Source organism: Orbicella franksi, chromosome 14 (genome assembly GCF_964199315.1).
Source record: "Orbicella franksi chromosome 14, jaOrbFran1.1, whole genome shotgun sequence".
NCBI classification, from domain to species: Eukaryota; Metazoa; Cnidaria; class Anthozoa; order Scleractinia; family Merulinidae; genus Orbicella; species Orbicella franksi.
The window spans coordinates 20,526,081-20,541,235 of NC_138158.1; the positions used below are offsets into that span (position 1 = coordinate 20,526,081).

At 37.0% G+C, this 15,155-nt stretch overlaps 1 protein-coding gene across 1 annotated transcript; it reads left to right on the top strand.

The window, feature by feature from the left end:
• The first annotated feature begins 671 nt into the window (after positions 1–671).
• On the top strand, positions 672–14,215 carry LOC145467144 (histone-arginine methyltransferase CARMER-like). Its single transcript, XM_081450683.1, has 17 exons — positions 672–1,274; positions 1,362–1,490; positions 2,723–2,829; positions 3,361–3,399; positions 3,557–3,622; positions 4,080–4,107; positions 4,776–4,858; positions 5,525–5,587; positions 5,773–5,887; positions 5,996–6,086; positions 6,610–6,691; positions 7,686–7,771; positions 8,271–8,360; positions 9,174–9,228; positions 9,936–10,018; positions 10,397–10,674; positions 11,722–14,215. The coding sequence occupies exons 1-17, from the start codon at positions 1,103–1,105 to the stop codon at positions 11,949–11,951; spliced, it is 1,797 nt and encodes a 598-aa protein (XP_081306809.1). The 5' UTR covers positions 672–1,102; the 3' UTR covers positions 11,952–14,215.
• Positions 14,216–15,155: the final 940 nt, after the last annotated feature.

A 15,155-nucleotide genomic window follows, 5' to 3' on the forward strand; every position in this document is an offset into this window, starting at 1 on the left:
CAAATCTCACTATGGTTAGCCTAAAAAGCACTCAGGTTAACCTAAATAGTGCCCAGGTTAGCCTCAATAGCGCTCTGGTTAGTCTAAATAGCGCCCTGGTTAGCCTTAATAATGCCTAGGTTAGCCCACGATAGCGCTCTGGTTAACCTAAACAACGCTTAGGTTAGCCTAAATATCACTGACTTGAAGACAGTTAGCTCTCTTCTTTGTATGCGTTAATTGTTAAAGTATACCATTTCGTCATTTCGCCATTTCGTGTTTTGAACACGCCCAATTTTATTCATTGTGCTATCGATTCCATATTTTGTGGCAAATAAATGGATAGAATGATAGCTAGGCAGCCATAATCAAGCGTACATAGATCGATTTTCTGACCATCAATTCACTTTTTTCCTCATAGTCTCACTTTATACATCATTTCCAAGTTAAAGTTCAAACAGATCGAATACTGGATCATGGAAGCTATATATAGTGGTTTTTGTGATATAAATTAAGATTGCGTGACAAATTTACATCAAATTTTTTTTGAAATCCAAACAGGTAGCTAAGAGACTTCAAGAAGGTCAATGAAATTCTTCTAAAAAAAAAAAAAAATGTCCTTCATGGTTGTTGGTACATCTGAACATAGTTAATCGAGGGGTTTAGTTATGAAGGCCGGCAAACATCAAAGGAGCAAACAATGATATTAAGATTTATGGTGGAAGGTCCACGACCTTGCGCTCATATCCCCATACACTATGCGTGTATTACGTAACGGTTAGTTCCTCAGTACAGAGTAAACAACTGTTGTGTTTTGTGCACGGTTAAGGCCAAAAAGGCGAACAAAAACATACAACAAAGAACTTTGTCGGGTTTCATAACCATTTTGAAGTTTCCAAATTCGTGTTTTTTTATACACGCGTGGGCGCGCGTCACCACGTGAAGCACGTGACAAACTTACACCGCAAAGACTGGACCCGATTCGATGAAAATAACCTCTGTTTCTCAACGAAGGAAATAACGCGGGCTCGCGAAATAAGCGATGAAGAGATAAATTCATTGACAAATCGCACGTGTATTAAAGTTGTTTTCCTAGCGCAGAGTCTAACGGCACGAAATTCCCATGGACTATCCTATGAATGCCAAAACGGCGGTAAAGACGCAGTCGTTTCGGAACTGCAGACTTCAGATTCTCAAAGGAGAGCATTCACTGCAAACACAAGATGGAGGCGATTGCGTTGTAGATGTACTGGGAGATCCACAAAATCACTCGCTTGATATTCGCATACGAAACGGTAAGTCAACACTTCTGTGTGTATTGCCAAACACCTTAATCTTGAGCCGTGTAGAGATTGATTTGTTGACTGGTTTATCTTCTCCAGGCAGTGAATATATGCCTAGTTTTAGAGTGACCAAAGACACTGACCACTGCCAAATGGGACGGCTCCGATACCTCATCGATCTCCCAGAGCAAAACTTTAGCATTCTGCTTAGTTTTACGCACAGAGAGGGTAAGTTTTAGAAAGTATATAAAATAGATGAAAGTGTATAACAATGAAAGTGAACTGAAAGTAGTTTTTTTTTGGAATGTCGAATATCGCAAAACAAACTCATGCATAATAAATACGTTTGTGGTATTGAGTCAACGATATCAACTAAGTCTTTATTTCTTTGTGGGTTGTTAAGCTTATAAGCCTAAATACTTTTAGTTTTGCTAACACGGAATGAAGACGTGGAGAAAATTGAAACAGCGATTAGCCTTCTCGTACGCTTTATTTACTTGTTTATTGTGAAAGGTTTTGGTGAAATTGCATTTCTTTGGGTTTCGTCTGGGCCAAATTCTTTCACTATGAGTTTAATTTAGTGGTAAAATTCTCTAGGGAATGCTGGAGTTACTGCTTTTGTTAATATAAACGTACATTTTTAAAAGCAAGGTTGAAGATGATGGTATAGAATGGATTATTTTTGACTGGCTGGGTAAAAAGCTATTTCTGCCTGCAACAATTTATCTACATATTCATGTTCAGGTTTCAAAGGATTAGGTTTGTGTTGCATGCTTTTGTAAAAGCACATTCAGAGATGTTTATTATTGTATGCCTTCAGCAATTGAATACTCTGAAAGTGGTTCACATACCTCATGTTTTGTTTTTAGGGATAAGTAAAGGTAAGGATAAGAGAGCTAAATGCCATGAGAAGAAAAGGCTGAAGGAGAAAAAGAAATGAACTTTGAACTAAACGACATTATTTATCAGAAATTATTTATTTCTCGTTTACCTATCTGTACATCATTTTCCAGACAACTAATCTTGTATTTAACACCTTACCCGTGCCGGGTCTCTGGTATATGGAAGGTTTAGCATCTCACAGTTAGGGCTATGCGCTATAGAAATTAGCCATTTTATTAGCTCACCCCTCAGGGTCATGTGATCTATTCCCCTTTTCTCTCTAGGGGTGATTATCTCCAAGATTGACTTGGGGTTTTTCCCACAGGTGGTTGCCCCAAGGGTAGATAGGGGTTTTGATTAGGAAAGGGTATCCCCATGGTTGTCTGGAACTTTTCCCTTGGGTTGGGGAAATCTTTTAATACTAAAGGTCTTCCAGATGTCATGTATCATGCCAAGTTGTTGTTGAGGTGTATCATTCTAACTTGCTAGCAGCAATCTGGAAAGTATCCATACAACCAGAACCCTTAATTCATTTTAGGATGTTATATACACCAGTACAATCTACGATACTTTTTTAGATGTCATTGACTTTAAAGAGATGCTAAACACCGCCTCTGGTCGAATGAAAAAGCGTTCAGTTTTCAATGAAAGGACAGAAAAGGCTTCAGCCAGTCAATACTTTCAGGTGAGAATATTACTGTAAATGGGCTCATACCAAAGACAGAGATTGGTACCGAATAAAAGTTAAGAGCAAAATTTGACTAAAGATAACAATTGTCAATTATCTGTGGTGGCTTTATAGTCGTATTTCATGCTTTTTAACAATTATGTGTGAAAACTATTAGTTAAAAAATCCTGTGGATGATTATTGATCGATCGATTGATCAGTTGATATATCTATCAATCAATCTCTGATCCATCAATAAATCAATCTACCATTCAGTCAACTATATAACAATGATTGAGTGGTTTCAGAAAATACCCATACCTCTACCAAGGATGGTGCCCCCTCCCTGCCCCCCTGGAATTTTCAGTTTAACTTGATACTTTCCCATTAAAAATGTGGCTATTGAGACCCCCACCCCCTCAGAATTTCAAATGACCATTGTTGGTCTGGTTAGGGATATTTTCTGGACCCGCACAATGTACTTCCTTTATCAAAAGAAGTGTAACTTTCTAGTTTAGTAAACTATAAAATTTCTTATCTTTTTGGCAGTTTTATGGATATTTATCCCAGCAGCAAAACATGATGCAGGTAAAAGTAACCATTAATTTTATCAATCATTTTTATGTTGGAAGCCAGCTTTCTGCGTGTGAGAAATCCAACGGAGGGTAAAAATCAATATTGGTATATTTTACTCTAAGTTCTTTAGTTATTAGTTTTAATTTTTTGTCCTTTCTCCAACACTCAGGATTATGTCCGAACTTCGACATATCAAAGAGCCATGCTACAGAACCACTCAGATTTTCAGGACAAGGTACATAAAACTAATCAGTGAAATATAAACAGTGGAAGATAATCTTAACAATATTAGTTTTTCCAAAACCACAATTTGCTTAAAATTAATTTACCTAGAGTTACATGTAGAACACAGAAATGTATTTCCCATGTTATTTACTGCCAGGGTTACAACTTAAGAAACCATTACTAATCATGCCCCATTGAAATGCTAGATGTCTGGGTTTCTGGATCTCTGCATTGTCTACTTTGATTGCCATGTCGAATATAAGTTTATTTTCTTGTGGAAGTATTCGTCAGGGTCACAAACATTTTGGTGACGACATGTCAAGTGGAAGACAATGTGCTATTATGAGGTTACAAGCAACATTATACTACCAAGTGCTCTTGTATCAGCATTCTTCTTACTCTCAGTATCTACTAGTTTCTTTTTGAACTTCGTTGTTGAATATTTTCATGCTCTTCTTTATCTGTAGGTAGTGATTGATGTCGGGGCTGGATCAGGTATGTCATGTACTGCAACTGTTAGTGTTTTCCAGATGTTTTTGGAAGATATCCTGTACATGCATGTATAAGCTACTTTAACTGTCTGTGGTGACATAAGAGTTTTCAGTTGTGAACTATTAGCTAAATTATCACAATGCAAGTTTGAAAGAAAAAAATCTGAGTTTGTTTGTGATTGAACCAATCATGTTTTTTAGAGTAGCATTACTGTTGTCTGTCATGATTGTTTGTTAAATTCCTTCAAATTATTATTTAATTATTTCATAACAGGCTTCAAAGCCTGCTTTTATATATATAGCAACTGAATTTAACATGGCTAAATGAAATTTAGGTGACTCGAGCCAGTGCTGGTCAGCAGCCTTCCATGGCGACCATGCTCTGTGGGGTTTCTCACGGGTTTTGCAGCGCTTATGTGTTTCGCTTGCTGGCTGTGTAATGTAAGAACATGCAGTTTGCTTTGAGTGCCATTCATGCTTGTAGCTTGTTAGTGACATAAAGTAATTTATTAATGTAGGACCTGTACATGTACTTAAAGCTTATAATTATATTGATACAGGGCTTACATAGGGCTAATTCAATGCCTCACATGCTCTGGTCAGACTGCTTTTAATAAATATTAGAATTTAATTAAAATCTGTTTGTTGATTATACTTTGTTTTATGGTATAGGGATCTTATCATTCTTTGCTGTACAAGCTGGAGCTAGAAAAGTGTATGCTATAGAAGCCAGTTCTATGGCAACTCATGCAGAGGTAAGATCAAGAAAATAAATAAATGTTTAAAAAATATATAATATTATATAGCTCTACATATTTTACGCAGAGTTATGAGTCTGCTGGTAAATAACTTATTAGATTTGTGTATCAGGTTTGAGTTAACAGTAGCCTGCATAGCAAGTGTACCCATAAAATTATGAACAAAGAGCTTTTTCTGTTTTCTGACCACTTAAAAATTGGGGTGAGAGCCAAATATTGATGAAATCCATGGATGGAATGTTATTATGCAGGCTAATTAAGTTAACAGAAACAGCTGGATAAAAAGACTGTTTAAAAGATGTACAGACTGAAGATGGTTTATAGATTTAATCTGAAGTGTAGAATGAGAATATGAGTTAGAATGTGCAGTGAAATGCAATTTTTACAACTCTCTGTGTCATTTCATTTATGCCTTAGCGGTCTCCTGCTGGTGTGTGACCTATCCATTTTGAAGCAGTCTTTGAATTAGATTAAAGCAATATTAAGTTTGAATTAATAAATTGATGCACACAACTGCATGGCAGACATACATTTATTCTCATGTTACAGACCTACTGCAGCTGTTACTTGACCTGCATCATAATGCTTCCATATTAGTATTACAGTGCTTTTATTTACTGTGTTACCTGAATGTAACATACATGTTTCAATATCTTTATCCAGGCTCTAGTTAAACTCAATAACCTTTCAGACAAAGTGATTGTGATTCCTGGAAAAGTTGAAGAGGTATGGAGTGGGTTCAAAGTCTTTATTCTCCTGACAAATTTTCTTACATTTCTTTGCATGTAAGATAGGATAATTTTGTATTTCATGTCAGACATCGAAACTGTCTAACACAATGACACAAAATAATGAGATGGTGGATTTTTAGCCGTTCTTATCTAACACATTTTTACCTTATTTCATTGCAGGTAGAGATCCCTGAAATGGTAGATGTAATAATTTCCGAGCCAATGGGTTATATGCTTTATAATGAGAGAATGTTAGAGAGTTACCTTCATGCTAAAAAATGGCTGAAACCTGATGGTATGCATTATAAGATGTTTATTCTGTTCTCAAACCTTTTGCTTTAGTGCTGTCTAGTTTTGACTTGGAGCAATGCCTAATGCGTTACATCTATGTCTTTTGTTAAAGGGAAAATGTTCCCAACCACAGGAGATCTACATATTGCGCCATTTTTTGATGACGCACTTTATATGGAGCACTTCTCGAAAGCAAACTTCTGGTAAGTAATGTGTGTAGTGTAAATAAGAAATTTATTCAGTGGTGTAAGATTAGTCATTGCAAAGTGTTGTTTGGCCAAAAAAAATGTCCAAAAATTAAACTGTCAGAAATTTTTAAGCATCTGAAATATTTACAGTACAATAAAAATTTTTAAATAACTCCAAAGCTCCAAATTTCCTTCATAAGGCAAACCCTAGTTGAGGCACTGCTTGAGACACATGACAGCTTAGTAGAATTTGTGTTATTTTCTCCTCATTACATCTGTTAGAAAACCTTGAGGGTGCAGTAAAACTATCATTTTCACAGATTTTGTTTCAGTGTAATTTATGTCTTGTAGGCCTAAATTTATTTTATCCATGACCAAAATTTTTGTCCGAAACTTGCCTGAAATGAGATAAAAAGTGTCCAAAAATTAAACATCCAAAGTAAAAAATGCGACATTTTAGTGTCAAAAATTTTTTGCAAGTAATGTATAATGCATATATATAGTGTTCCTTATCTGATTAAAACCATTTTGCTTTCAGGTATCAAAATTCATTTTATGGAGTTGATTTGTCAAATTTAAGAGAGCCTGCTCTGGAAGAGTATTTCAGACAACCAATTGTGGTAAGTTTCAAGTTAACAATAGGATATTTACTTGATAAAGGGTAATAAAGGAAAACCCTGAATGTAAGAACCTAGTGGTTTAAGAACCAAAAATATAACAACCTGTCTAGATAAGCAAGATCAAACAGTTTCTTATATCTGGGTTACAGCTAAAAATATAAACATTTTAACCATGGAGTGTGACTTTGAGTTTGCAAATCTATATTTATAACAAGAAAATACATAATACAGTTGAGAATAAAGTAATACTGTATATTTAAGGATTATACTCAAGTTTTTTTTTTTTTCTGGTAATTAACAACTACATGTATACATATATCTCCTCCGTATAAATTAAGAACCTAGTAATTTAATTAAGAATATACTTAGCCTAAATTAGCAATAACTACCTCTAAGCACAGGGACCTGTTTTGCCAGTAAGTTCTTACACAAGGGTTTTTATGGTAGTTAAAAGGTGAAGCCTGTGTCTGGCTAAGTGGTCTGTACTACTGTTTCGAAGCTTATCCCATTTTCCGTAGCATTAAGTGAATTGGAGTATACCAGTACTTGCATCCAATCCCCCCTTAATGAGATGCTAGTCCATCCTCAGGTTACCCGCAGCATTAAAATCACTGGTATCCATTTAATATACATCCGTGTGGAGAGAAGCACTGTGAGAATAAAATGTCTTGCCCAACAAGACAACACAATGACCCCAGTAAGGGCTTGAATCCGGACTGATTAATCGAGAGTCTGCCATGCTATCCATTTATAAGCCACTTTTTCTCACACAATGAGTTTATGGTCACAATGATCAATACAGATTAATGATAATTTTATTTTGAACAAAACTAATTCAAATATGCCTGAGGTTATTAACTAACAAGGGAATACTGACAGAATTTGATATAGTATTTTTCAGTATGCTGTAGACTTAAGTTTTTTTTTTTTAAATGAGCCACTGACATTTTAGCTGTGTAGGGTCACATGTGTATTAAGACTCTCTGTACTGTAGGATACTTTTGATGTGCGGATTCTGATGGCCAAACCTGTGACACACACTGTAAATTTTCTTAGTGCAGCTGAAGAAGATTTGCACAGGTACACCAAGATAACGGAAATCCAGTTTTCAATAATTTTTGAACAGCTAGAGCAATATTGCTAGATACTTGTTTTTATTATTTAAACTTTGCAAAGGTAAACATGTACACTGATGTCATAAGATCCCTTTTTTGTACGGCATGATAGAATAAGAAGTGATATTATTCTTAGTTTTCTTGACCTTTCCCATTTATCAGAGTATTTCCAGGCATGATTTAGGCTTAAGTCCACTACATACCGGACTGTAGGTAAAAGTTCTCTGTGTGTGCTTGATAAAATATTTTGTAGCAGTTTACTTTTAATAAAAAAATTACTTAGCATAATGTTCACTGGTTTGAAAACCTGTTTTTTTCTAAGTATTGTTTTGTTTCATTTATGATTATCAGACTCTTGTTTTCCTTAATTGTTTTTTGGAAAGTTTGATTATATCCTTTGTTTGTTTTTGATAATCATTACTATTAGACATTTAGCCATTCTTATGCATTTGTTACATTAACAGGATAGAAATCCCTCTGCACTTTACAGTACACACTGCAGGAACTCTTCATGGCCTGGCATTCTGGTTTGATGTTTTATTTCAAGGAAGCAAGTAAGCAATGTGTTTTGTTATTTTTCTGCTCTGAACATGGGCAGTTTTAGAGAATAGCTTTTCTTGATTACAAAAATATTGAGCATCTTTACTGACCAAGCTTGTTTAATCCAGATATTTTTTTTAATCCAGAGTCTTAATTTGCTCATTGATATTTTAGTGTTTTCTTACTTTGTTTTGGTTAACATGAAAAGGAAAGAACCCCAAATAGTGTGAGATTGTATTGTGAAGATTTCTAGCGTACTTGTGTTCAGTCATTAGCTTTACCCATCCTTTCTTTCAAATGGGCTCTGTTCCACTTCGTATGTCAGTGGTGGGTCTACTGGAGGAAGGAATTTGACTCCTTCCAGCATAACTCCCTATATCTCTATAAGGGTCAAGTTCACTAGCTTGACTTGCACCTGGGGTACACTTGCATTAGGTACTACTACCAGTAATTCCTGAAATCTTGATTAAAGCTCCTTACATGTCAGAGATCCTTTAAAGGATAGAGGCAGCTGGCCAGGGTCCCTATAGCTTGGGCTCCATAGCAGAGGACCCAAATCTGGTCTCATGACCCTTACATATGATATGGGACCAGAGATAACCCTAAGGTCTCATGGTACCTCAGTTACCTTATCAAATTTGGCCTGCTGCTTGCAGTACCCTGCACTTCAGTCAGGTTATAATTTAGGTAGTCCTGTGTGAGACAGAAATTCCAGGATTCTCAATATGCCTGGCTAGAAGTCTCAAAAGTTTGCTTAATCTGGCTTAAACATTTCATTTTAATGTTATCGGGTTAACTGACATCATCACTGATTATTTGATTGACAGTATTCCAGTGTGGCTGTCCACGGCTCCTCAAGAGCCTCTTACTCACTGGTATCAGGTATGTTTGTATATCATCAAGATCTTGTCAACACACATGTAACTTCCTGTCTTTGGTAACGGAAACATCACAAAAAGCTTCACATAAGCACAATGTCATGCACAATCAATGTGCTGTAGTAAAATAAGGCTTTTTACATTGCTGTAGTAGTAACACATGGGCCTGCTTTATGACAATGATCAGGGACAATTTTCACTCAGTCAGAAGTCTTTTAACTTGTTAGTAACAATTTTACTATCAAAATGAAATATTGCTTTCCAAGCCCTGATTTCCCAGACTTTTCTGTTATTCAGATTTGTCTCAGGCTGTGAGCCTGATATTTCGCTGCTATATGTTACATTTGTTATAATTAATTTTGTGTTTTAATCTGGGTAATCAAGGGTTTGCACTAAGCCAGTTATCAAGGTGAAGTTGATAAAGGTAGATTAACCAACCACTGTTGGTAAATATAGCAACAGCAAGCTTGTGAAACTGACATTTGAGCATTTGCCTTTCATTAGAGCAAAGTGATTAAGGGTTTATTCTCAAAATGTCAGATTCGCAAACTCCCTGCTGCTGTTAATTTAAACCAAATTCAAGTTGATAAATTAATAGCTTAGTGTTTCACTTGTCCATCGATGCAGACAGCAGTTCTTCAGAACCCCAGATTTACTTTTAGCAAAATGTACATCATATAAATGTACATGATCAGTTTATCTGATTTGCAGGTTCGATGTCTCCTTCACACTCCAATATTTGTAAAAGTTGGGCAGGCATTGTCTGGAAAAGTGGTGCTCATCTCAAACAGGAGGTATGTTAATGAACTCAGTACGTGAATGTATTTGTGAATGAAGAGAAGGAAGGTCAATAACAAATTATTGTTCAGTAGAAAAGAATAAAAAAAAAGCTCTGGAAAGTGCAGTCACCTTGTCATAACTTTAAAATTGTATGTTCAAGTGGTTTAGGTTGAGTCTTAGCCAGAGTTATTATGTTCTTGGCAATGACACTACTTTCCACTGTGTCCAAGAATTACTGTAAAAAAAAAATTAAAACAATTAATGCAAAATAAATGCCAAGGGAAGTAGCATTATTCCTTGGCACTTGAAAAGGAGGAATCAGGATGATGATGGCAAACAAAATGAATTGTTGTCCTTGTTTCATACTGACAGTAATGTACATAATTTCACAGACAGAGTTATGACGTTGAAATAGAAGTCTCTGTAGATGGAACAAGCATCAGATCAACAAACTCGCTGGACCTCAAAAACCCCTATTTCCGCTACACTGGTACCCAAGCTGCCATTCCTGCTGGTACCAACACAGTGTCTCCAACAGATCTTTACTGGAACATGGCAAGCTCTACAGCATCTGGTGTGAATGCTGCCACTGAGAATGGCCTAGATGGTGCCTGCGGAGGTATCATGGGTAATGGACTTATGGTTAACACAGTTGGAGCTTACAATGGAGGTATTTGATTATCAATTATAACAGCATTAAGGAAAAGCATTAGTATCATTATCACTTCGGGGTGGACTGCCCCCTCTTTGGAGGAGCAAAAAATTAAAAGAAATAAAGAAGAAATAAAGGCAAACACTTTGGACAGAGGTGCCCCTTTGATTCTGCCTTGATTTGAGCTGCTGTCAGAAGTTCCAGACTTGCATAACTCCCTTATAATTACCACCCCGTTTTCAGCCTTCCCGCATTTTAATCCTAAATACAATTCAACCCCTATCAAACAGCCATCATTGGGAAAATGGATAGTGCCACTTAATAAAGGTAAAAACAATAGAAAAGCCCTCATCGGGACTTTGATTACTGGCCACTTAACAGTGGATGTTCGCGCTAATTGTTTCTGCTCATCCTTAATGTGCAGGCAAATTCACACGCCATGTCATGCATGAGAGCGCGTGCTAAGTAATCAAATGAACAATGATAGGGCAGATGGCCTTTGCTATAGCTTTGCCTGGATTTAACAATCTTGGACACTTGGTGACCCCTATTTTTCTTTTGATGGATCATTTTCTCTACTGATTTTCTACATTTTGGGAGAAAATAAAATCTATCAACTAGAAGTTTGAATTTTTTGCAAAATGCGCCATTAAATTCCATTCTTTTTAGCTCTTCGTTTATCTCTGTGACAGTTTCAAATGTCTCTTGAAGAGTTAAGTTTTGTGAAAACGTTGGTAACATTGGGAATTATTTACGCAACAGACCCACTTCTACAAAGTTTGACTAAGATCATTTGCCTACATTGACTCACCTTCTATATTTTTAACTCCAAACTCCTGTAGACCATGCTGAATTACGTGCGCCAATTTTTCAAAATCATGGTAGTTTTCCACATGCTTTATCTCTGAAACAAAGTCGGTGACCCCCATTTTTTTTTGCATTTCTTACACAAGTAACTCATATCTGACTGCAGTAGAAATTTTAAAAAAATCTATAGACTGGAAAATTTTCACTTGAATGTCCTTAATAGGGCATTCCATTAAATGGAGCATTTTGTCCCAACAGGGGGTATTTTAGGTGCCAGTCCCTATGCCCTTGGGGGAATCCCCAGTGGTCTTCCCATAGTCAGTGCTGTTCCCAATGCATCAACGCTGGAAGGAAGCTCTAGTCACTACGTCAGTAGCAGATATGTAGTCGGCAATCAAGCAGCTATCATTCATGGTTACACTGGGGCTGGCTGTGGTGAATATGTCAGCAATAAAGGCTCGCATCACTCGATGGTGTACTCTAGGTAGACTGCCTATGTGAAGATCTTCAATATATCCTCTGTGATTGTAAATATCTTAGGCTGCTTGCAAGTTCTTGAGGTAGACATGCCGGTTTGCCATCCCTGGACATCTGAACAGCAAGAATGAATAGCGTGGAGTCTGTTCTTGACCAAGGCATTGACTATTAATTTAACAAACAGTGGAGACGAATATTATTATTGGGACATTTTAGGTTGGTGTAAGGATTAATGGATGGGGATCTTAAGAAGATGACGTACTGGCTCACAGTTTGTTCTAAATCTTGAGCCTGCTAATCTGTCAGATCCAGGTTTGTCAAGACTTGCACTGGAGACTTGACTTTGGACAACTACTAAAGTGTGCAGCTAAATGGATTAATTCTCCTTGAGGACAGTGTCTGTAGCAATGAACACATTTTTGTATATGTTAATGCTTAATCAGAATATGTAGAACCACTCAACTTAGTTGATCATTTTACTTCCATCACAAAGTACTAGGCTTTTACCAAAAGCAAGAGAGAGAAAAATCTTTGTCTTCGAATGAGTCTAGAATAAGCATTTTGGACAATAATATAGAGAGAAAGAGGACATATTTTCTTGGTTTGTCCACATTGGAAAACATTACGGTGAATGCTCTTTTGTCATTGTAAGTGAGATATCTACTTGTCACAACGCTCTGGCCTTTTATAATGTTGTTATTAGCCTGTGAACACAGATGCCCCTTGACCTGTTACACACTCATTCAATCCCTAGTGAAGGAGGCACAAGATTTAACTTAAAATTCCATATCCTGCTGGTGTAACACAATATAGGCTTGTCTTGTGCCAAGGGATGTTCCAGAAAATAACCATACCCTTGAAACAGAGGGTCTATTTGCCCTGGGGGGGGGGGGGGAGGGGGGGACTCCCACATGAAAAGGTCGGGGATGCTAAAGGCGACCAGCCTGGGTGTATGGCTCAAGCTTAATTTGACCCCTAAAAGATACGGCTTAAAACGCTTAAAACGGAATAGGCCCCATTACCAGCTGCTGTTCAGCAAATTAGCCCATGTCATTATACCGGACTTGAGAGACCAGCAGAAATCGAGCCTAGAAACAGAAATAAGAGCTGAGTTTTTATTTTAATTTCTTCAAGTGCACCCAAAAATCCTTGACTTTACACCCCTAAGAGAGACGACAAGCATTCCCAACCTTATGATGTGGGGGTTCCCCCTGGGTCTGTTTGTTTAACCCCCACTTTTTCTCTATCCAACCCCCCTGAAAATTCCAAAGTTTAAATTCCATACTTTCTATTAAAAAAGATGTGTGCGAAATCAAAAAGCTCTCCATGGGAGGGGATGGATGTTTTCTGGAACAATGCATCTTAGGAATGTAACTGTACTGGAACTGCTTTACATTACATAACTTGCTTGCCTGATTTTAGCCAGATTAGCACAGATGTCAAGCATGTTCCATCTTAGCCTTCTTTCTTTATCTCATCTGCTACCTTCCTGTGGCATGTGTTTTATTCAGGCCTTTCCCTTGATGGTAGTGGAGTGCATTGTAAGGTATATATTTTTGAGCACAATCATACATTAGACAAGTCTTTTTTGGCAGGGGGAGGGGAATGCAGTACATATTGAAGCCAATAATTATTGTTTACATTACTATTTCCCTAATATTGTTTTGGAGAGTAACTAGAAGCTAGTGCTGCTGGGTTATAAGTATTAGCTATGGTTTGCAGATTAACAACAAGACTTTTTTTAATTTGAGCAATGTTTGCCATTAATAAACTGTTGACAGTTGCCATGGCTGAAGCAATGATTTGATCACCAGTAAGTACCTACTCATATCAACACCTGAACAGTATGGACTGTAGTAACCAATGAATGCATACAGACCATACCATACCTCATCAAACAAAAAGCAAAAGTTCATCAATGCAACATCTTGAAAATCTGCATAATAATGTTTTAGTCAATGGACATTATAGTTGATTGATCTGCATTATTTACAAGAACATTTGAAATATCTATCAAAATATCAAACCTGCTCCAAATTAATGAAAGTAATGATCTTTTTTTTAAAATGGGATGTCAGCTTCTCTGACTGTTATTTGACACCATACATTAACATTTTAAAGGTTCATTATTTTTATGTAAGCTGCATGAGTAGCATTTTGTAGTAATATCAGTGTCATTTGTACAGAATATTGTAAGTGAAACAGGCAAGGATTATACCTAATTATTCTAGTTTTATGCTTTAAACATCTACCTATTAAATTATTTGTGATGTGATGTGTATATAGTAAATTGTAAGTGTCCTGCAAGTGTGGTTAATCTGGTGAAGGTGGAGAGGGAGGTTGCTGTACTTAAGTACTTCTGGTAAGGCTGCTTGCATAATTGATGGGTTACATTTCCATGACTGATTCTGACTGCAAGGGGACATATATTGACCATCTGATGATAGCTTGTTTGTGTTTTCAGGCAGCAAACATGTCAGGTTGGCACTTATCTCTGGTTTCTGTAGCATGAAGTGACTAGGAGTATTTCTACTTCCCCCTCCATCCCTCCTCTACTCCATCACAGGTTAACCCACAGCATTAAATTTGCTGGTACCCATTGATACACTTGGGTCGAGAGAGGCACTGTGAGAGTAGTGTCTTGCCCAAGAATTCAACGCAATGTCCCCAGCCAGGGCTTGAACCCAGACAGCTCTATCCAGAGATGAGCGCACTATGTGGTCACCACATATCCACATGTAAGAAATCAGTCTTCAGATTTTTGGTGGGTGAACACTGTTACCATTTTGGAATCTCAGAACAGCCCTCTTTTTCTGCCTCCTGTTTTTCAAAACCAAGATAGGGATTTAGCCCTGACTGACCACCAAATTCTTAATCTCACGCTGATTGGTTAAAAACTGTGTTTCTATTAAACAATTAGATTATAAGGTCGAGATTTCTATTGCGTGATAGTTGATGAGGGTGCAGCCCGAGTCAACTATCACGCATAGCAATCGAGAGCGAATAATCTAATTGTGGTATAAATCTACTAGTCATTCAAAACTTTATCTAAAACCCCTCCACAGACACTTCGAAGATGCCAAGAAGCAGCTGTCATTTTGTGAACAAGGGTACACTGTTATGCTACTCACTTTCTATCACAGAATAGATAGTGAGTAGCTTAGCCAATAAGAGAACAGCATTTGTGATAGAACGCTAGTAGATTTATACTAAAA

What these genes read in the sequence shown, in the direction of transcription:
- LOC145467144 (XM_081450683.1), top strand. Translation starts at nt 1,103, where the DNA reads ATGGACTATCCTATGAATGCCAAAACGGCGGTAAAGACGCAGTCGTTT. An exon ending in CTATGGCAACTCATGCAGAG is followed by an intron (nt 4,859 to 5,524) that starts GTAAGATCAAGA and finishes ATCTTTATCCAG; the next exon opens with GCTCTAGTTAAACTCAATAA. An exon ending in TTCCTGGAAAAGTTGAAGAG is followed by an intron (nt 5,588 to 5,772) that starts GTATGGAGTGGG and finishes ATTTCATTGCAG; the next exon opens with GTAGAGATCCCTGAAATGGT.